This window comes from Erythrolamprus reginae, chromosome 2, assembly GCF_031021105.1.
Source record: "Erythrolamprus reginae isolate rEryReg1 chromosome 2, rEryReg1.hap1, whole genome shotgun sequence".
Taxonomy (NCBI): Eukaryota; Metazoa; Chordata; class Lepidosauria; order Squamata; family Dipsadidae; genus Erythrolamprus; species Erythrolamprus reginae.
The window spans coordinates 8,511,925-8,533,824 of NC_091951.1; the positions used below are offsets into that span (position 1 = coordinate 8,511,925).

Here is a 21,900-nt window from a genome sequence, read left to right on the forward strand (position 1 = left end):
ATTTCAAAATATTAAATTGTTCTGCCGGCTCTCTGCACGAGCCTCTAATTAAATGCAAAGGTAGCAAAAACAGACACACACACACACATGAAAAGTCAAGAATACTGTACTTTCTTTATCCACAAAAAAATAGAAGCAAACCCCCCTTTTTGTAATCAAAGGGCTCACTTTCAAAGCAAACAGACTTGAATTCAGTGAAAAAACAAAAAAACAAACTCAAAGCAATTAACAAGTAGCTATGATTTACGTTCAGAGTTGTACCTTCTGCCGCACGAATCCCAGTGACCGGTTAGGTCCCACAGAGTGGGCCTTCTCCGGGTCCCGTCAACAAAACAATGTCATTTGGCAGGCCTCAGGGGAAGAGCCTTCTCTGTGGCAGCCCTGGACCTCTGGAACCAACTCCCCCCGGAGATTAGAATAGCCCCCACCCTCCTCGCCTTTCATAAGCTGTTTAAAACCCACCTCTGCCATCAGGCATGGGGGAACTGAGATCTTCTTTCCCCTAGGCCTTTACAATTTATGCATGGTATGTTTGTTTGTATGTATGTTTGGTTTTACAAATAAGGGTTTTTTAACTGTTTTAGTATTGGATTTACATGCTGTTTTGTACTATTGTTGTTAGCCGCCTCGAGTCTACGGAGAGGGGCAGCATACAAATCCAATAAATAATAATAATAATAATCAAAGCACAGAGTCCTTGGAGAATCCGGAGAGTCAAGCCACATCCACTATCACGAACAGATAATCTTCCACACTGAGGGGCCGGCACGCTGCCCATTTAACAGCAGCCCTAATTGGTTGAACCAAACCCAATCACAGGTGAACTCTCTTATCTCTTGTAATACCTACATAGCTGCTCTCTCCTATTCATGGCCCTTCGCATGCGTGCGTCTATGACTGCTTCTTCATCAGAGTCCAGTGAAGATAAGGATGATGATGAATTGCTTCCTAATTGGCTGTCTGCCATGACCCCCTCTGAAGGTCCCATTTCACAGTCACTCCCTGCATCTGACAATACTTCGCTGTCCGAAGCAGTCGGCAGTAAAACAGGCCTTTGACACTGGGAGGATTCACCCACTTCCACCCCCACAGTCCTTGGGGCAGGAGCTGGCCCAGAGCCAACCACAACTGCTTGTTAATATTCAATGCCTGGTACCTACAGGAATAGAGGATGACTTGATTTTACAACAGCTTTAGGGGGACAGTTATGAAACATCCTATCTCTTTTGTGATGGTTGTACTTTAAAAACTTTTTTTTTGCAGACTGGGAACTGTTATAATTAAAATTAATTCTGCTATAATTAATAGACTATTTGTAATTCTTATCTCCTTTCCATTTTCTCAACATTTACAATGTTGAGGGATATAGCATTGCTTCCAGCTGTATGGATTCAGCTCCAGTGATCTTAGAAGCCGATGTCTTAGAAGAACTTGAAAGATTAAAGATAAATAAGGCAATGGGTCCAGATGGCATTCACCCCAGAGTTCTTAAAGAACTCAGATCTGTCATTGCTACCCCCCTGACTGATTTGTTTAACCAATCCCTGTTAACAGGAGATGTTCCTGAGGATTGGAGCATGGCCAGTGTTGTGCCTATCCACAAGAAGGGCAGTAGAGAAGAAGCTGGTAACTACAGGCCAGTTAGCTTGACATCAGTTGTAGTTAAAATGATGGAGACTCTACTCAAAAAGAGGATAAATCAGCATCTAAAAAACAATAACTTATTGGACCCAAATCAGCATGGCTTTACTGAAGGCAAATCATGTCAGACTAATCTCATTGAGTTCTTTGACTATGTCACAAAGGTGTTGGATCAAGGTGGTGCCGTGGATATTGCCTATCTGGACTTCAGCAAAGCCTTTGATAGGGTTCCACATAAAGAGCTGATAGATAAATTAGTGAAGATTGGACTTAATCCCTGGATAGTTCAGTGGATTTCAAGCTGGCTGAAGCATAGACATCAGAGAGTTGTTGTTAATGGCTAGTATTCTGAGCAGAGACAGGTTACAAGCGGTGTGCCACAAGGGTCCTATTCTTTTTAATATGTTTGTGAGTGACATAGGGGAAGGATTGGTAGGGAAGGTCTGCCTATTTGCCGATGACTCTAAAGTGTGCAATAGGGTTGATATTCCTGGAGGGGTCTGTAATATGGTAAATGATTTAGCGTTACTAGATAAATGGTCAAAGCAATGGAAACTGCAGTTTAATGTTTCCAAATGTAAAATAATGCACTTGGGGAAAAGGAATCCTAAATCTGAGTATTGCATTGGCAGTTCTGTGTTAGCAAAAACTTCAGAAGAGAAGGATTTAGGGGTAGTGATTTCTGACAGTCTCAAAATGGGTGAGCAGTGTGGTCGGGCGGTAGAAAAGGCAAGTAGGATGCTTGGCTGCATAGCTAGAGGTATAACAAGCAGGAAGAGGGAGATTGTGATCCCGCTGTATAGAGCGCTGGTGAGACCACATTTGGAATACTGTGTTCAGTTCTGGAGACCTCACCTACAAAAAGATATTGACAAAATTGAACGGGTCCAAAGACGGGCTACAAGAATGGTGGAAGGTCTTAAGTATAAAACGTATCAGGAAAGACTTAATGAACTCAATCTGTATAGTCTGGAAGACAGAAGGAAAAGGGGGGACATGATCGAAACATTTAAATATGTTAAAGGGTTAAATAGGGTTCAGGAGGGAAGTGTTTTTAACAGGAAAGTGAACACAAGAACAAGGGGACTCAATCTGAAGTTAGTTGGGGGAAAGATCAAAGGCAACATGAGAAAATATTATTTTACTGAAAGAGTAGTAGATCCTTGGAACAAACTTCCAGCAGACGTGGTTGGTAAATCCACAGTAACCGAATTTAAACATGCCTGGGATAAACATATATCCATTGTAAGATAAAATACAGGAAATAGTAAAAGGGCAGACTAGATGGACCATGAGGTCTTTTTCTGCCGTCAGTCTTCTATGTTTCTATGTTTCTACAAATATTAAATGCTGATGGGTGACTATCATATGTATTGGTTCGGACTCAATAATCATGAGTTGATAAAGAGGATGGAATTGGGAAAAAGGTATTTTATTACTGTTGTTGATGATGCTGGTATTAACCACGGCATTTTTTTTTCACTAGTCAATCTTATACTTCTAAAGGAATAGAACGCTTTATTTTCACCATTCAGGAAATCAACAAAAATATTCAATTCCAGAGCAACCTCACACTTGGCTACAATATCCATGACAATTATTTGAACACACTTGGCACTTCAGAAGTCTTGTTGGACATGCTCTCTACTGGCAAAGCCAATGTTCCCAACTACAGCTGTGGAAGAAAAGATAATATTTTGGCTCTTCTTGATGCAGCTGACAGAGAGATTTCCATCCAGATGTCAACCTTAGTAGGAACCTACAAAGTCCCACAGGTTTGTTTATGTGTTTCTTTGCTGTACATAGTAAAGTGAGTGGGGTGGTAGTGGGTGCAGGATAGTTCCATTCATATATTCCACTCGAAAAAGAATACCCTATGGGACTAGACTTTCAATACTGGGCCTAGAAAGTTTAGAACTAAGACGCCTTAAACAAGATCTAAGTATTGCCCACAAGATCATATGCTGCAACATCCTGCCTGTTGGCGACTACTTCAGCTTCAACCACAACAACACAAGAGCACACAACAGATTTAAACTTAATATTAACCGCTCCAAACTTGACTGTAAAAAATATGACTAACCGAGTTGTCGAAGCGTGGAACTCATTACCGGACTCCATAGTGTCATCCCCAAACCCCCAACCCGGTTAGTTTTTACAGTCAAGTTTGGAGCGGTTAATATTAAGTTTAAATCTGTTGTGTGCTCTTGTGTTGTTGTGGTTGAAGCTGAAGTAGTCGCCGACAGGCAGGATCTTGCAGCATATGATCTTGTGGGCAATGCTTAGATCTCGCTTAAGGCATCTTAGTTCAATCTTCCAAACTTAAATGGCCCTTTATTGGAATAATATTCTTCAGTTAACATCTGCACTTGTGAGTCTAACTGCATTACACTTAATGGTCATCAAGAAATATGATTTGCATTTTGAGTGTTATTCTTTTTACTTAATTTGTTTCTCATCTTCCATTTTTATATAAAGTCTTCATAATATCCTGTGTTTAATATTTTAAATAATGGCCAATGAACAAACTATTCTAAGATGTTTATCAAAACAAAGTTGGATTTATTAAAGACGCATATTTGGGAATTCCCTTCTTTGCTTTTCTAGATCAGCCATACAGTTGTTTCAGAAACTCTGAGTGATAAAAGTAAATTCCCTTTTTTCCACCGGATGCTCCTCAAAGAAGGGTTTCGGTATTCAGCAATTGTCCGAGTGCTTCTACACTTCAGATGGACCTTGATTGGTCTCCTTGCTCCACACACAGAGGAGGGAGAGAATTTCCTCAAGATTTTTCCTCCTTTGCTTATCAGGAATGGAATTTGTGTTGTTATATCACAACAATTCTCAATGAGTAGCTATTCAGTACCCTTGAGAGATTCCAGCTTTTCTCAATGGAAACAAGTCAATGTCTATGTTCACTTCACAGAACACATAATCATTGCAAGCACGTTTAATATTTTTCAATTAACATTTGACATCTTGTTAGGACCCATCAGACAGAAAATCTGGATCACCACAACTTTGGGAAACTGTATAATTTCTCATCATGGATATCACAAATACATCCATAGTATTTGGAGCTTTGAATTTATGCAAAAAAATAGCCCAATATATGGTGCTTTTGAATCCTTTTCCTTTGTAGACTCTCAGTATAAAGACAAGAATTTTCAGTGCTCTTTTTCAAAGCATGTTTTTTCTGCCAAAGGCCGGAAAAGATGCACCCAAAAAACGCCAGTGGAGACAGAAGATGATTTGAACGGGATATTGGTAGAAAACAGTGACTCTGTTTATGTTATCTTTATGACTCTGGCCCATGTCTTGAAGGCTGCATATACTTCGAGATCCTGGAGGAAAAGGAAGGAGGGCAAAGAGATACTGGAGTCTCAAAGGCTGCAGCCATGGCAGGTATGTGGTCTGAAAAAGGATTTATTTTATTTTATTTTATTTTATTTTATTTTATTTTATTTCATTTTATTTCATTTATTCATTTATTCATTCATGTATTCATTCATTCATTCATTCATTCATTCATTCATTATTTATTTATTTATTTATTTATTTATTTATTTATTTATTTATTTATTTATTTATTTATTTATTTATTTAGTCCAATACACAATGAGGGTTTTAGTGGGTATATATCTATATACACATAGTAAAATACATGATGAAGGCTATAGAGGAGATACTCATAGTAAAATATATCTAAGAAATAATAGAAAAGAAGCTATAGTAATAGAACATATCAATGAAAGAATAGAAGAAGAGATATAGGAATAGAATAAAGGTATAGAAGATATAGGAGAGCAAAAGGACTGTAGTGCACTTGTACTCGCCCCTTACTGACTTCTTAGGAATCTGGATAGGTCAACTGTAGATAATCTAAGGGTAAGGTGTTGGGGGGTTGGGGATGACACTATGGAGTCCGGTAATGAGTTCCACGCTTTGACAACTCAGTTACTGAAGTCATATTTTTTACAGTCAAGTTTGGAGCGGTTAATGTTAAGTTTAAATCTGTTGTGTGCTCTTGTGTTGTTGTGATTGAAGCTGAAGTAGTCACCGACAGGCAGGACATTGCAGCATATGATCTTGCGGGCAATACTTAGATCTTGTTTAAGGCGTCTTAGTTCTAAACTTTCTAGGCCCAGGATTGAAAGTCTAGTCTCATAGGGTATTCTATTTCGAGTGGAGGAGTGAAGGGCTCTTCTGGTGAAGTATCTTTGGACATTTTCAAGGGTGTTAATGTCTGAGATGCGATATGGGTTCCAAACAGATGAGCTGTATTCGAGGATGGGTCTGGCAAAAGTTTTGTAAGCTCTGGTAAGTAGTGTGAGATTGCCAGAGCAGAAGCTACGTAGGATTAGGTTTACAACTCTTGAAGCCTTGTTGGCTATATTGTTGCAGTGGGCTTTGGCACTTACATATTTTGTTATTAGTATACCAAGGTCTTTAACCGAGTGGGGATTATCTGTGATAATTTGATTATTCAGTTCGTATTTGGAGTTCAGATTCTTCTTCCCAATGTGTAGGACAGAGCATTTGCTAGTTGAGATTTGGAGTTGCCATGTGTTAGACCACTCAGAAACAGCGTCAAGGTCTTTTTGGAGAGTAGTTGTGTTATCGGTGGTGTTGAAGAGTTTTACATCGTCGGCGAAGAGAACACAGTTGCTTGTGATGTAATCCAACAAACTAAATCCCTCCGGAGAAGGCATTCATTAGAGAAAGAGGAGAATCCTATCAATCTCCTTATGCTACAAAAAGGCCAACAGATTTGGCCAATCTAGTTGCTGGGTGGCATAATTTACCAAGGATACGAGATATATTTTAATAATAATTGAATAATAATTTATTAGATTTGTATGCCGCCCCTCTCTGAAGACTCAGAGCGGCTCACAACAAACAATATACACTCTACAAAAATATGTACAGTGTACATATTTTGATATTAAACACTTCTAATTTTTAAAATTGTACTTGGGTGTTGTATTATTAGGGTGAATCTTCGAGTGGTGTAGGTTGAGGCTGAAGTTAATCATGCTGTGGTCACTGTTGGAAAAAACGTTCTTTTATTTGTAGTCCATAAATTGCGCTTTTGCTGTTGCAGAATACAAGGTCTAGGCCAGTGTTTTTCAACCAGTGTGCCGCGGCACACTAGTGTGCCGTGAGACATGGTCAGGTGTGCCGCGAAGCTCAGCAAGAGAGAGAAAGAGAGAGAGAGAAAGAAAGAAAGCAAGAGAGAGAAAGAAAGAGAGAGAGAAAGAAAGCAAGAGAGAAAGAGAAAGAGAGAGAGAGAAAGCAAGAGAGAGAGAAAGAAAGAAAGAAAGCAAGAGAGAGAGAGGCAGGGAAGGAGGGAGAGATAGAAAGAGCAAAAAAGAGAGGAAGGAAGGAAGAGAGAAAGAAAGAGGGAGAGAAATAGAGCGAAAGGGAGGAAGAGAGAGAGAGAGAATTTTTGTGTCCAAACTTTTTTTAGCCCCCCCACTTCCCCCCCGCTCAATGTGCCCCATGATTTTGTATATGCAAAAAATGTGCCGCAGCTCAAAAAAGGTTGAAAATCACTGGTCTAGGCAACTGTTGAGGCTAGTATTGTTTGTTACTACCGTGTTTCCCCGAAAATAAGACACTGTCTTATATTAATTTTTGCTCCAAAAGTTGTGCTACGTCTTATTTTCGGGGGGTGCCTTATATTTCTCAACACAAATTCATAGGCAGAAAAGCTGACACCCCCAAAGAAAGTGTACCGTACGGTACACTGATTACGGTACGGTACCTGTCAGTATGGCACACACACACACAAACGACGGCACTTATATGGTACAACAATATACTCCCGCTATTGCAGCTTCCGGCCACCAGAGGAACTACAGTCTACGCACTGTAGTGGAGACTGTAATGGCGGTAAGACAGCAGCAGACTGTGTCTGCTGTACTGGACGGTACAAAGCAATGGAAGGGGCCAGCAGGGGACGCCACATTATTATGGTACTGCTATGAACAGCTTTGAATGGTACCGTATGTTTTTCCACCGTATGTAAACTTGACTACGCCTTATTTTTTGGGGGGTTGCCTTATATTAGCAAATTCTGCAAAACCTCTGACATGGCTTACTTTCGGGGTACCTCTTATTTTTGGGGAAACAGGGTAGTTGGTCGAGTCCCACATTGGTAACAGCGTTGTATAGGGTAGTATGGATGGGTTCTGCGGTGCATTCCTTTAGGGTCCAGTTAATGTGGAGTAGGTAGAAGTCATCAAGGAAAAAAGGGGGTATGGACAGGAGGCTGTCCACATTAGTACTGAGTTTAATTTGTTTGCATGGGTGATGGTGTGGTCAGGGGCTCTGTAACAAAATGGGGAGCGAAGTGTGGTTTTTGGGGTAGATCACAGACAATGGTTTTAGGGAAGGTAAGATCATGTGCAACATTTTTATTTATTTTTTATTTATTTATTTATTTTGTCCAATACACAATAATACATAATTCAATTCAATTCAATTTATTAGATTTGTATGCCGCCCCTCTCTGAAGACTTGGGGCAGCTCACAACAACAATAAAAACAGTGTAACAATGGAACAAATCTAATAATAAAATTACATTAAAAACCCCCAACAATTTAAAAACCATACAACACATACATACCAAACATAAAATATAAGAAAGCCTGGGGGAGATGTCTTAATTCCCTCATGCCTGGCGATATAGGTGGGTCTTGAGTAACTTGCGAAAGACAAGGAGGGTGGGGGCTGTTCTAATCTCCGGGGGGAGTTGATTCCAGAGGGCCGGGACCGCCACAGAGAAGGCTCTTCCCCTGGGGCCCGCCAAATGACATTGTTTGGTCGATGGGACCCGGAGAAGGCCAACTCTGTGAGACCTTATCGGCCACTGGGATTCATGCGGTAGAAGGCGGTTCAGGAGGTATTCTGGTCCAATGCCATGAAGGGCTTTAAAGGTCATTACCAACACTTTGAATTGTGACTGGAAACCGATCGGCAGCCAGTGCAGGCCACGAAGTGTTGGAGAAACGTGGGCGAATCTAGGAAGCCCCACGATAGTTCTCGCGGCTGCATTCTGCACGATCTGAAGTTTCTGAAGGTTATAGAGAATACAGCAGAGAAGATATATAGGAGAGACTATAGGACTTGGATGATTTTTTAGGTTGAGTAACTTTTTGTAGAATATAGCTACTCCACCTCCGCTGTGGGATTCACAGTCAGACTGGAAGACAAGGTAGTTTCTTGATGTGATGATGGAGTCAGGATAGGATGCATTTAGCCATGTTTTACAGACAAAAATAACGTCAAAGGTGTCAGTGTCTAGTAGTGGGAGGAATTCAGACATTTGTGGGGCAGAGGTTCATTTCAAGTACTCTGACTAAAAGTTAGTTCAGAACTTTATGCAAAATGGTCCTTTGTTGTTTACAACATGTCAACCTATGCGATGGCATTCACAAGATCAGGGTTCATCCTTTTTGGTACAGGATTACATACATGGTATTTAGTACAAGATACAAAAAAACTTTCCAATCTTATTGTTCTCAGGAATTTCTTGCTACAAGTAGTTTGCCAGTTTTGCAAGAAACTGGGAAAGAAGGGCCCATAGACAGCCCGGTTGGTAGTATAATCTAACTTTTGGTGACTTGTTTCTACATACCCTGATCTTTTCCTGTCTCCCATCCATCCATCCATCCATCCATCCATCCATCCATCCATCCATTCATTTACGTATTAGATAACATAAAAAAAGTATAATGAAAAGTGTTCGGAAACTTCAGATTGTGCAGAATGCAGCTGCGAAAGCAACCATGGGCTTCCTTAAATATGCCCATGTTACACCAACACTCCGCAGTCTGCATTGGTTGCCGATCAGTTTCCGGTCACAATTCAAAGTGTTGGTTATGACCTATAAAGCCCTTCATGGCATCGGACCAGAATATCTCTGGGACCGCCTTCTGCCGCATGAATCCCAGCGACCAGTTAGGTCCCACAGAGTTGGTCTTCTCCGGGTCCCATCGACTAAACAATGTCATCTGGCGGGACCCAGGGGAAGAGCCTTCTCTGTGGCGGCCCCGACCCTCTGGAACCAGCTCCCCCAGAGATCAGAATAGCCCCCACCCTCCTTGTATTTTGTAAGCTCCTTAAAACCCACCTGTGTCGTCAGGCATGGGGGAATTGAGATACTCCTCTCCCCCCAGGCTTATAAAGTTTATGCATGGTATGTTTGTGTGTATGCTTCCTTTTAATAAGTGTTTTTAGTTATTTTAAATATTAGATTTGTTATACGCTGTTTTATTATTGTCGTTAGCCGCCCCGAGTCTACGGAGAGGGGCAGCATACAAATTAATTAATTAATTAAATAAATAAATAAATAAATAAAAACTGTAGAAGAAAAAATCATACTTCAGAATACCAGGAGGGATAGCAAACCAAGGTTTCTGCTTTTAATATTCCTGGATGTTTCTATTGCAGTTCCATCCCTTTCTGGAGAAGAATGAGTTCTACAATCTTTCCCTTTGGAATCTTTACATGGACCATAATGGAGAAATAGCTGCAGATATGGAGATTGAGTTCTTGGTGATTTCATCCGATGGGGATTTGATGAAAAGGAAACTGGGGAGTATTGAAAGACAGAAAATTAATATTAACGAAATTGCTCTTTCATGGCTAAATCTGCTCAACAGGGTGGGTCAACTTCTGCTGTTTCCTCTTTTATGTAAAGATTATGACCTATTTCAAGTGGGCTAACACTAATCAACATGGTGGATGACACTCATTGGGAGTTGAATGTACAGAGGAGAAAACTTAACATTTATTTATTTATTATTTATTAATTTATTTATTCAAACATTTCTGCAACACTCCATGGCCTGCAATGGCTGCCGATCGGTTTCCGGTCACAATTCAAAGTGTTGGTAATGACCTTTAAAGCCCTACATGGCATTGGGCCAGAATACCTCCAGAACCGCCTTCTACCGCACGAATCCCAGTGGCCGATAAGGTCCCACAGAGTTGGCCTTCTCCGGGTCCTGTCGTCCAAACAATGTCGTTTGGCAGACCCCATGGGAAGAGCCTTCTCTGTGGCAGCCCCGGCTCTCTGGAATCAACTCCCCCCAGAGATTAGAATGGCCCCCACCCTCCTTGTCTTTCACAAATTACTCAAGACCCACCTTTGTCGCCAGGCATGGGGGAGTTAGGATATTCCTTCCCCTAGGCCATTACAAGTTATGTATGGTATGTTTGTGTGTATGTATGTTTGGTTTTTATAATAAGGGTTTTTAGTTGTTTTATTAAATTGGATTGTTACATGTTGTTTTTTATCATTGTTGTTAGCCGCCCCAGGTCTGCGGAGAGGGGTGGCATACAAATCCAATAAATAATAATAATAATAATAATAATAATAATAAGAATAATTTATTTATTTATTCAAACATTTATAATATAGCAGGTATAGGTATAAACATAAACATACATTTTAAACATAAAGTACAGATAAATGGGGATAGTAAGAGAGGGAAGGTAGGCACGCTGGTACACTTATCCATGCCCACTTTACATACCCCTTAGGAATGGTGTAAGGTCCACAGTAGACAGTTTGAGGTTAAAGCTGTAAGGGATTGAGGCTGTAACAATGGAGTCAGGTAGAGAATTCTGGACGTTGACCACTCTGTTGCTGTTGCACCCTGTCGTATTTTCTGCAATCAAGTTTGGAGCGGTTTAACTTGAGTGTAAAATTTTGTTAGGTGGATTGTGGGGACTTCAGCAATATTCACAAAAGTGAAAAGCTAAAGAATCAGTTCTCAGCAAATGAACCAGCAAACATGTGGAAAACTCATAAAAACATCACCAGTTACAGTGAACCCCCTCTCCAAGCTGAAGGAAATCAGCAACTGACAGATGACCTGAATCTATCTATCTATCTATCTATCTATCTATCTATCTATCTATCTATCTATCTATCTATCTATCTATCTATCTATCTATCCATTCATTCATTCGTTTATTCATTCATTCATTCAATTTTTTATGCTTAGACTAAGGGCGGCTTACGACTGTTCGGAAACTTCAGATTGTGCAGAATGCAGCTGCGAGAGCAATCATGGGCTTTCCCAAATATGCCCATGTTACACCAACACTCCGCAGTCTGCATCAGTTGCCGATCAGTTTCCAGTCACAATTCAAAGTGTTGGTTATGACCTATAAAGCCCTTCATGGCATCGGACCAGAATATCTCCGGGACTGCCTTCTGCCGCACGAATTCCTAGCGACCGGTTAGGTCCCACAGAGTTGGCCTTCTCCAGGTCCCGTCGAATAAACAATGTCGTTTGGCGGGACCCAGGGGAAGAACCTTCTCTGTGTCGGCCCCGACCCTCTGGAACCAGCTCCCCCCCGGAGATTAGAACTGCCCCCACCCTCCTTGCCTTTCGTAAATGTCTTAACAACCATCTCTGCCGTTTGTGTGTATGTTTGCTTTTAATAATGGGGTTTTTAGTGTTTTTTAAATTGTTAGATTTGTTCTTACATTGTCTTTGTTATTGTTGTGAGTCACCCCGAGTCTCATTTGAGACAACGATGAAATCGCATACAGACAGAGCTTGAACAGCTAGCCTCGTGGTGCGACTGGAACAATTTGGAACTGAATACACTCAAAATCATAGAAATCCTCCCATCCTACCACCCCTTACAATTCTAGACAGTAGAGCACTGCACACCAAGACAACTAGATACAAGAATAATTTTATTTGATCTGTTTCTTTAAATTATTTAAACCCCTCTAGCTGTATATTCCATTTGTCAGTTTCATCCCACCAAGTTTCCGTAATTGCAACTATATCATATCTTCCCTCGTTTACTTGTATTTCTAATTCACCCTAATTCTTAATTCTTCTTTTTCTACTTAGTCTCTGCCTCAGTCGCAATGTGTGGAAAGTTGTCATCCTGGATTTGTCAAGCGGAAGCGAGAAGGAGAGCCTGTTTGCTGCTACGACTGCATTCCTTGTCCTGAGGGGACCATCTCCATCCATGAAGGTGGGGGGAAACAAGGAAAAAGGCAGGCATTGTGGAAGTGATTTGACTTCTATGCCATACAGTCCCAATGGGATTCAGGGCAGTTTACAACAATATAAAAATACAATATAATAATAAAAAGAAGTCAACTATTAAATACTAAAACAATAAAAAAACCATTATAAAACCCACAAAGCAAAGCAGTGAAATCAAACCAACATGCACACCAATCAAACACAGTTCGGCCGTGACAGATATAAGTATTCACAGCACCCAGGCTTGCCAGCAAAGTCAGGTCTTCACAGCCTTTTGGATGGCCAAAAGGGTAGGAGCAGTACAGACATTGGGAGAGAATTGGTTGCATAGAGCCGGGGCAGCCACAGAGAAGGCCCTCCCCCACGGCCCCGCCAACTTGCATTGCTTAGTCGACAGAACCTGGAGAAAGACAATCCTGTGTAATCTTTTTTAAAAAAATTCTGCTCTTTATTGGGGGCATATATTATTACTAGTAAGATCTGTTTAAAATTGTTCCTCATGAAGATCATTAATATCCTACCTTTATCATCTACATATATATATTCTGCTTCTATATCCCTCTTAATGTAAATTGCTACACCACCACCACCACCTCCTCCTCTTCTTCTTCTTGTGCTGCTGCTGTGAATAATTGACCTAATTTTTCTTGTTCCAAATCTTTTTCATTTTGATGGCTATATGGACTTTTTATAGGCAAATAATGTTGAAATTTTGTTTCAAGAGTTTATCAAAGGTGTTTTTTCGCTTTCTATATGAATTTAATTCATTGATATTTACTGAGAGTAAATGTATGGGTTCGTCCATTTATTTTATTTATTTGTTTGTTTGTTTGTTTGTTCGTTCATTCATTCATTCATTTATTTGTATGCCGCTCCTCTCTGAGGACCCAGGGTGGTTCACAACATGTCAAGAACAATATACCATATATATATATCTAAAAATCCAATTAATAAAACTAAAAAAACTTTTTAAAACTCTAATAAGATTTAAAATCATTCAGTCAGGAAAAACCCAAATAAAGTTTCAGAGGTGGAAAAAGGGTTCTCGAATTTAATCCAATATAGAGGTGCAGTCCAATTCTTACCAAGTCTTCCAGAGATCGTAATTAGTCCAATCCAAAAGTATAATCCAATTATCGTCAATTAGTCTAATACAATCCAATTTTCATCAATTAATCCAAAGTTCATAAATCCAATCATGTCATCCAGTTAGAGTCTCAAGATTTACAGTCTCAAAAACAAATATTCAACTCCACTATGTTATTTGACCCCTTTATTTCACTTTTGTCTTCTGTATAACAAGGTTCTTTTGCAATGTCTCTTTAAATCCGTAATCATCATCATGTGCCCAAGAAAAAAAAACCCACTCCAAATCTCATTAATTTTGTATTATATTGTCTAAATCCAGCTCCTAAACCCTCAGATCCTACATAAAATAGTATTCTTTCCAGGAAAAGGACCGCTGGAGTTTAAAACATTAATAATATGCTTTCGTTCTTTTGTTCTTGTTATTAAATCAAGTTCCGGTTTGTAAATTTCCATACGCTCTGGCTATTAAATCTGGAAACTTCTCACATTCACCTTAACATAGAAACATAGAAACATAGAAGACTGACAGCAGAAAAAGACCTCATGGTCCATCTAGTCTGCCCTTATACTATTTCCTGTGTTTTATCTTAGGATGGATATATGTTTATCCCAGGCATGTTTAAATTCAGTTACTGTGGATTTACCAACCACGTCTGCTGGAAGTTTGTTCCAAGGATCTACTACTCTTTCAGTAAAATATTTTCTCATGTTGCTTTTGATCTTTCCCCCAACTAACTTCAGATTGTGTCCCCTTGTTCTTGTGTTCACTTTCCTATTAAAACCACTTCCCTCCTGAACCTTATTTAACCTTTTAACATATTTAAATGTTTCGATCATGTCCCCCCCCCTTTACCTTCTATCCTCCAAACTATACAGATTGAGTTCATTAAGTCTTTCCTGATAAGTTTTATGCTTAAGACCTTCCACCATTCTTGTAGCCTGTCTTTGGACCCGTCAATATCTTTTTGTAGGTGAGGTCTTCAGAACTGGACACAGTATTCAAAATGTGGTCTCACCAGCGCTCTATATAAGGGGATCACAATCTCCCTCTTCCTGCTTGTTATACCTCTAGTTATGCAGCCAAGCATCCTACTTGCTTTCCCTACTGCCCGACCACACTGCTCACCCATTTTGAGACTGTCAGAAATCACTACCCCTAAATCCTTCTCTTCTGAAGTTTTTGCTAACACAGAACTGCCAATACAATACTCAGATTGAGGATTCCTTTTCCCCAAGTGCATTATTTTACATTTGGAAACATTAAACTGCAGTTTCCATTGCTTTGACCATTTATCTAGTAAAGCTAAATCATTTACCATATTACAGACCCCTCCAGGAATATCAACCCTATTGCACACTTTAGAGTCATCGGCAAATAGGCAAACCTTCCCTAAACCTTCCCATGTAGGGCACACTGCAATAATCAAGACGGGAGGTGATGAGGGCCTGAGTGACTGTGTGCAAAGCTTCCTGGTCCAAATAGGGCCGCAACTGGTATAACAGGCGAACCTGGGCAAAGGTCCCTCTGGCCACAGCCAACAGATAATAATCAGGCTCAGCTGTGGATCCAGGAGGGCACCCAAGTTGCAGACCCTGTCTGATGAGGTCAAATTCCATCCCTCTCTGAACAATGGACGAACAGATGGAACGGTCCTTTGGAAGAAATGCTCAGAGCCATTCAGTCTTGTCTAGGTTGAGCTTGAGCCTGTTGACTCCCATTCAGACCCTTACAGATTCCAGGCATCAGCAGATTTCTGCCCCCCCCAACACCAAATGAGAGTGACCAGAGAGGTAGGAGGAGAACCATTGTAAAGCGGTGGCTCCCACTCCCAACCCCCCAGCCGTCACAGAAGGATACCATGGTCAATGGTATCAAAGGCTGCTGAGAGGTCAAGAAGCACCAGGATAGAGGAATAATTCACCAGGATAGAGGAATAATAATTTCCATCAGCGTGACCAAAGCAGTTTCTGTGCTGTGACTGGTCCTGAAACCAGACTGAAAAGGGTCAAGATAATTGGCTTCATCCAAGGACTGATTGAACTGGAGTGCCACCAAGTTCACGTTAGATTGAAGTTCAATTTTTTTTTTGCCATCAATTTGACAGTTCAATTATCACCAGATGAAAGTTGACTCAGCCTTCCATCCTTCAGAGATTGGTACAAGGAGGACCCAGATCATTGAAAGAAATAGCCTGACTTAGAGAAGGCTGTAAAGCACATGAAGTAGTTTATAAATCTAAAAACTGTTGCTAATATCTTCAAACTGCACAGTTTCTTATCTAGAGGGAGGAATAGCAGAAAGGCTAGGAAGGGACAGGTGGTGTAACAGATTGGACAAACTTCTCTACTGCCAGAAAAAAATATTCTGCTTTCTAGGTTGGATTCTAGATAATTTGCAGAAATAACATCTAATTAGATTTCAAAAGACAGGCACGCAGGGTCACATATATTAAGGAATGGCGTTTGGCAGGATCCAGGAAATATGTATAGAAAGATTAACTGATACATTATCTATCTCTAATAATGTAGTTTCTGCGAGTTGCACAAAAATATTCCTGTGCCACGGCTTCTTGTAATTTCTTCAATTATAAGGGGAAGGTTTGGTAGGGAAGGTTTGCCTATTTGCCGATGACTCTAAAGTGTGCAATAGGGTTGATATACCTGGAGGCATCTGTAATATGGTAAATGATTTAGCTTTACTAGATAAATGGTCAAAGCAATGGAAACTGCAGTTTAATGTTTCCAAATGTAAAATAATGCACTTCGGGAAAAGGAATCCTCAATTTGAGTATTGCATTGGCACTTCTGTGTTAGCAAAAACTTCAGAAGAGAAGGATTTAGGGGTAGTGATTTCTGACAGTCCCATAATGGGTGAGCAGTGTGGTCACGCAGTAGGAAAAGCAAGTAGGATGCTTGATTGCATAGCTAGAGGTATAACAAGCAGGAAGAGGGAGATTGTGATCCCCTTATATAGAGCGCTGGTGAGACCACATTTGGAGTACTGTGTTCAGTTCTGGAGACCTCACCTACAAAAAGATATTGACAAAATTGAACGGGTCCAAAGATGGGCTACAAGAATGGTGGAAGGTCTTAAGCATAAAACATATCAGGAAAGACTTCATGAACTCAATCTGTATAGTCTGGAGGACAGAAGGAAAAGGGGGGACATGATCGAAACATTTAAACATGTTAAAGGGTTAAATAAGGTTCAGGAGGGAAGTGTTTTTAATAGGAAAGTGAACACAAGAACAAGGGGACACAATCTGAAGTTAGTTGGGGGAAAGATCAAAAGCAACATGAGAAAAAAGTATTTGACTGAAAGAGTAGTAGATCCTTGGAACAAACTTCCAGCAGACGTGGTTGGTAAATCCACAGTAACTGAATTTAAAGATGCCTGGGATAAACATATATCCATTGTAAGATAAAATACAGGAAATAGTATAAGAGCAGACTAGATGGACCATGAGGTCTTTTTCTGCCGTCAGTCTTCTATGTTTCTATAAAATAAAGCTGTTTTTTTTAAAGAAAATGATAATACTCTTACAATTTTTTGTAGAGATTTTAATAACCCTGCTGTTCTGTTTAAAAAAAGTTAAAAATCTTCTGTTCCCGGGTCACTCTGACCCAGACCGAAAACTCTTCATTTGCAGTGCTTATGTTTGGTCAATTTGAATACTTTTTTCACTTGGAAAGTAGTCTGAACATTTCTGCACACAATGATATGAAAATTGAACTGAAGAAATTAATCCTTATTGGTTTATTTTGCATATAAATATGCCTCCCCCCCGTTTTTGTGAATTTGTTTTAGGTTTATTGATAATTATGCCTGCAAAATGCATTCTATTTTACTAAAGTTGGTGTGGGATTGGTAGCTTGAACGTTTCTGAACATAATGATATGAAAATTGAACTGGAAAAATTGATGCATATTGGTTTATTTTGTTGATGAAATGCACGCCCCCCCGTTTTTTTAAAATAGTCTTCACTTTATGGATAGTTTTGCTAGCAAAATACATTCTATTTTACTAAAGTTGGTGTGGGATTGGTAGCTTGAACATTTCTGAACATAATGATATGAAAATTGAACTGGAAAAATGGATGCATATTGGTTTATTTTGCACATAAAGTATGCCTCAATTATTTCAATTTATATAAAAATTATGCTGTTAATTTCAAACTTACATACTTTTTTTTTAGTAAAATGGATTTGTTTCATAAAATTAGTTCTCTGGCTACAATGTGGTTGATTTTCAAAAGGATATTCCAAATATTTCTAGCCAAATATGTATAAAAAGTGACAATAATGGCACACAGCAAGGCCAAGGGGGGGGTGGCCCTTTTGTGGCAAAAATAAACCAATAAGAACCATTTTTTCCAGTTCATTTATATTTTTCTTATATTCAGAAATGTTCAATTTAGTATATCAAACCTTTTGGGGGAAAATCCCTTAGGGATTTGTAGCCTTAAAAAATAGAAATTGACACGAAATTCAAAAAGGATGGGGGGAGGGGCTTTTTGATCAAAATAAAAATATAAGTCTCAATTTCTCCAGTTCAATTTCCATATCATTATGTTCATAAATGTTCAAACTAGTTTTCCAGTTGAAAAAGTTTTCAAAAAGATCAAATTCAAGTACCTAAAAAAATTATTTTTGGTCCGGTCATATACGAACAGAAACAGACTCGAAGTTATGATTTTTTTTTGCCCAGAAAACAATTAGCCACCACCCCAAAAATATTTTTTGATGATCAGCATTGTTAAATTGAGTAAATGAATGCCTAAGATTTTAAAGAATATTTCGGATTTGGAGCATAAAAAAATAAAAAGTGAAAATGGTAGCAAGCAGCCGAGGGGGGGGGGAGGCCTTATTTCTGATGTTAAAAAACCAATAAGAATCGTTTTTTTCAGTTCCTTTATATTTTTCTTATATTCAGAAATGTTCAAGCTACCAATCCCACACCAACTTTAGTAAAATAGAATGCATTTTGCAAGCAAAACTATCCATAAATTGAAAAAAATTTCACAAAAATGGGGGGGCGTGCATTATATCCGCAAAGTAAACCAATAAGATTTACTTTTTTCATTTCAATTTTCATATCATTGCGTGCAGAAATGTTCAGACTACTTTCCAAGTGAAAAAAGCTTTCAAAAAGACCAAACATAAGCACTGCAAATGAAGGGTTTTCGGTCCGGGTCAGGGTGACCCGGGAACTGAAGATTTGTAACTTTTTTTGCTCAGCAAAAACTAAGCCCCCCACCCCCCAAAAAAAATTCTCATAGAGAGAACCCCTGAAATGATGAAAAGTCATGAAATTTCAAGTTTCAGATATGCAGGGAAAATTTTTTACAGGGACTCAAACTTGGCTTCGGGCCACATACGACTCGAACAGAACAGCAGGGGCAATGCTTCTCAGAAAATGCTGCTAGTAACAAATGTTGTCCCAGGAAAGTATTTTTTTGAATGATGAAATAAAGATTTTTTTTTTTTAAAAAATTGCTTTTATGGTTTACTATTCAGATACAGAAAAATGCATCAAGTGTCCAGATGAAAAATATCCAAATGAGGACAGAATCCAATGTATCCACAAAGTTATATCCTTCCTTTCTTATGAAGAATATCTGGGAATCATTCTGGTCTCTTTTGCCCTATTCTTGTTTTTAGGCACAGGCCTTGTTTTAATCATATTCATTAAACATCAGGAAACTCCCATTGTCAAAGCCAACAACCGAGACCTTTCTTATATCCTCCTCGTCTCCCTCCTGCTTTGCTTCTTGTCTCCTTTTCTCTTCATTGGTCAACCAAGGAAAATCACTTGCCTTCTACGACAGACAGCTTTCAGCATCATCTTCTCAGTTGCCGTTTCTTCTCTCTTGGCCAAAACAATCACAGTGGTGTTGGCTTTCCTGGCCACAAAACCAGGAAATCGAGTGAAGAGATGGTTGGGGAAGAGCTTGGCTAACTCCATCATCCTTTCTTGTTCTAGTGTCCAAATTATGATCTGCTCCATCTGGTTGGGAATTTCTCCCCCATTCCGTGACTCAGACTTTCACTCCCGACCTGGGGAGATCATCCTGCAATGCAATGAAGGCTCTGTTTTCATGTTCTATGTTACCCTCGGCTACATGGGCTTCCTGGCTGCCATCTGCTTCACAGTGGCTTTCCTGGCCAGGAATCTCCCTGGAGCCTTCAACGAAGCCAAGCTGATCACCTTCAGCATGCTGGTCTTCTGCAATGTCTGGATCTCCTTCCTGCCCACTTACCTGAGCACCAAGGGGAAGTACATGGTGGCTGTGCAGGTCTTCTCAATCTTGGCTTCCAGTGTTGGTCTGCTGGGCTGTGTCTTTATCCCAAAGTGCTACATTATTATTCTGAGGCCAAATTTGAATACAAAGGAGCATCTTACGACCAGAAGAAATGAATAAATGTAAATTATAGGAATTTCCAAACTCAACACCTTCCAACAGGCCAAGCATAGAAATTGTATCAAACTGTCCCCAATACAGATTTTGAGCTGAAATAATCAAAGGGCAATTGGAAGATAGAGTCCTCCATTCTTATCCAGTATAATTGTAAATGCAGAAAATCTGGATTACCCACCTGGTCAAATTATGTAGAAATAAAATAAGAAGGAAAATGAATTGCATCTGTGTAAATTGTTTTACAAAACTATTCCTAAAGAATTGAGAGTATCCATATTTAAGTATCCCATAAATGTGGTATAATGGCAGAGGTGGGATTGGGCATAAATACTCCTTACTAAATTGCAACAATTCATCTATCTCATCATTTTGATGGTTGACACTCAGGAGTTATTTGGGTCACAAATATCAGACTAACAGAACTGGAAGGGACCTTGTCTAGTCCAACCCCCTACTCAGGCAGGAAACCCTATAACATTTCAGATAAAGGGGTTGCCCAATCTCTTTTTAAAAACTTCCACTGTTGGAGAATCCAGAACTTCTGGAGGCTAGTTGTTCCACTGATAGATTGTTCTAACTTTAGGGAATTTCTCTTTAGTTCTAGGTTGCTTCTCTTCTTGATTAATTTCCATCTATTGCTCCTTGACCTGCCTCTTGATGCTTTGGAGAATAGGTTGACTCCCTCTTCTTTATGGTAGCCCTTCAAATATTGGAAGATTGCTATCATGTCACCAATAGTCCTTCCTTTGCAATTACATCACAAGCAACTGTGTCCTCTTCTCCGACGATGTAAAACTCTTCAACACCACTGATAACACAACTACTCTCCAAAAAGACCTTGACGCTGTTTCTGAGTGATCTAACACATGGCAACTCCAAATCTCAACTAGCAAATGCTCTGTCCTACACATTGGGAAGAAGAATCTGAACTCCAAATACGAACTGAATAATCAAATTATCACAGATAATCCCCACTCGGTTAAAGACCTTGGTATACTAATAACAAAATATGTAAGTGCCAAAGCCCACTGCAACAATATAGCCAAGAAGGCTTCAAGAGTTGTAAACCTAATCCTACGTAGCTTCTGCTCTGGCAATCTCACACTACTTACCAGAGCTTACAAAACTTTTGCCAGACCCATCCTCGAAAACAGCTCATCTGTTTGGAACCCATATCGCATCTCAAACATTAAAACCCTTGAAAATGTCCAAAGATACTTCATCAGAAGAGCCCTTCACTCCTCCACTCGAAATAGAATACCCTACGAGATTAGACTTTCAATTCTGGGCCTAGAAAGTTTAGAACTAAGATGCCTTAAACAAGATCTAAGTATTGCCCACAAGATCATATGCTGCAACGTCCTGCCTGTCGGTGACTACTTCAGCTTCAACCACAACAACACAAGAGCACACAACAGATTTAAACTTAATATTAACCGCTCCAAACTTGACTGTAAAAAATATGACTTCAGTAACCGAGTTGTCGAAGCGTGGAACTCATTACCGGACTCCATAGTGTCATCCCCAAACCCCCAACACTTTACCCTTAGATTATCTACGGTTGACCTATCCAGATTCCTAAGAGGCCAGTAAGGGGCGAGTACAAGTGCACTAGAGTGCCTTCCGTCCCCTGTCCTATTGCTCTCCTATATCTCCTCTACCTTTCTTCTATTCCTATTTCTCTCCTTCTATTCTTTCATTGATATGTTCTATTACTATAGCT

The 21,900-nt window shown here is 39.7% G+C and overlaps 1 protein-coding gene across 1 annotated transcript; it reads left to right on the forward strand.

The window, feature by feature from the left end:
* The first annotated feature begins 893 nt into the window (after window positions 1–893).
* On the forward strand, window positions 894–20,180 carry LOC139159098 (vomeronasal type-2 receptor 26-like). Its single transcript, XM_070736460.1, has 8 exons — window positions 894–1,041; window positions 3,148–3,416; window positions 4,249–5,046; window positions 9,173–9,241; window positions 10,100–10,312; window positions 12,529–12,655; window positions 19,276–19,335; window positions 19,420–20,180. The coding sequence occupies exons 1-8, from the start codon at window positions 894–896 to the stop codon at window positions 20,178–20,180; spliced, it is 2,445 nt and encodes an 814-aa protein (XP_070592561.1).
* The last annotated feature ends 1,720 nt before the right edge of the window (window positions 20,181–21,900 follow it).

Bases quoted from the DNA above. Each gene is read 5' to 3' on its own strand.
- LOC139159098 (XM_070736460.1), top strand. From the start codon at position 894: ATGACTGCTTCTTCATCAGAGTCCAGTGAAGATAAGGATGATGATGAA. The intron at 1,042-3,147 runs GTAAAACAGGCC...ATACTTCTAAAG, and splicing joins GCTGTCCGAAGCAGTCGGCA to GAATAGAACGCTTTATTTTC. The intron at 19,336-19,419 runs GTATCCACAAAG...TCTTGTTTTTAG, and splicing joins AAATGAGGACAGAATCCAAT to GCACAGGCCTTGTTTTAATC.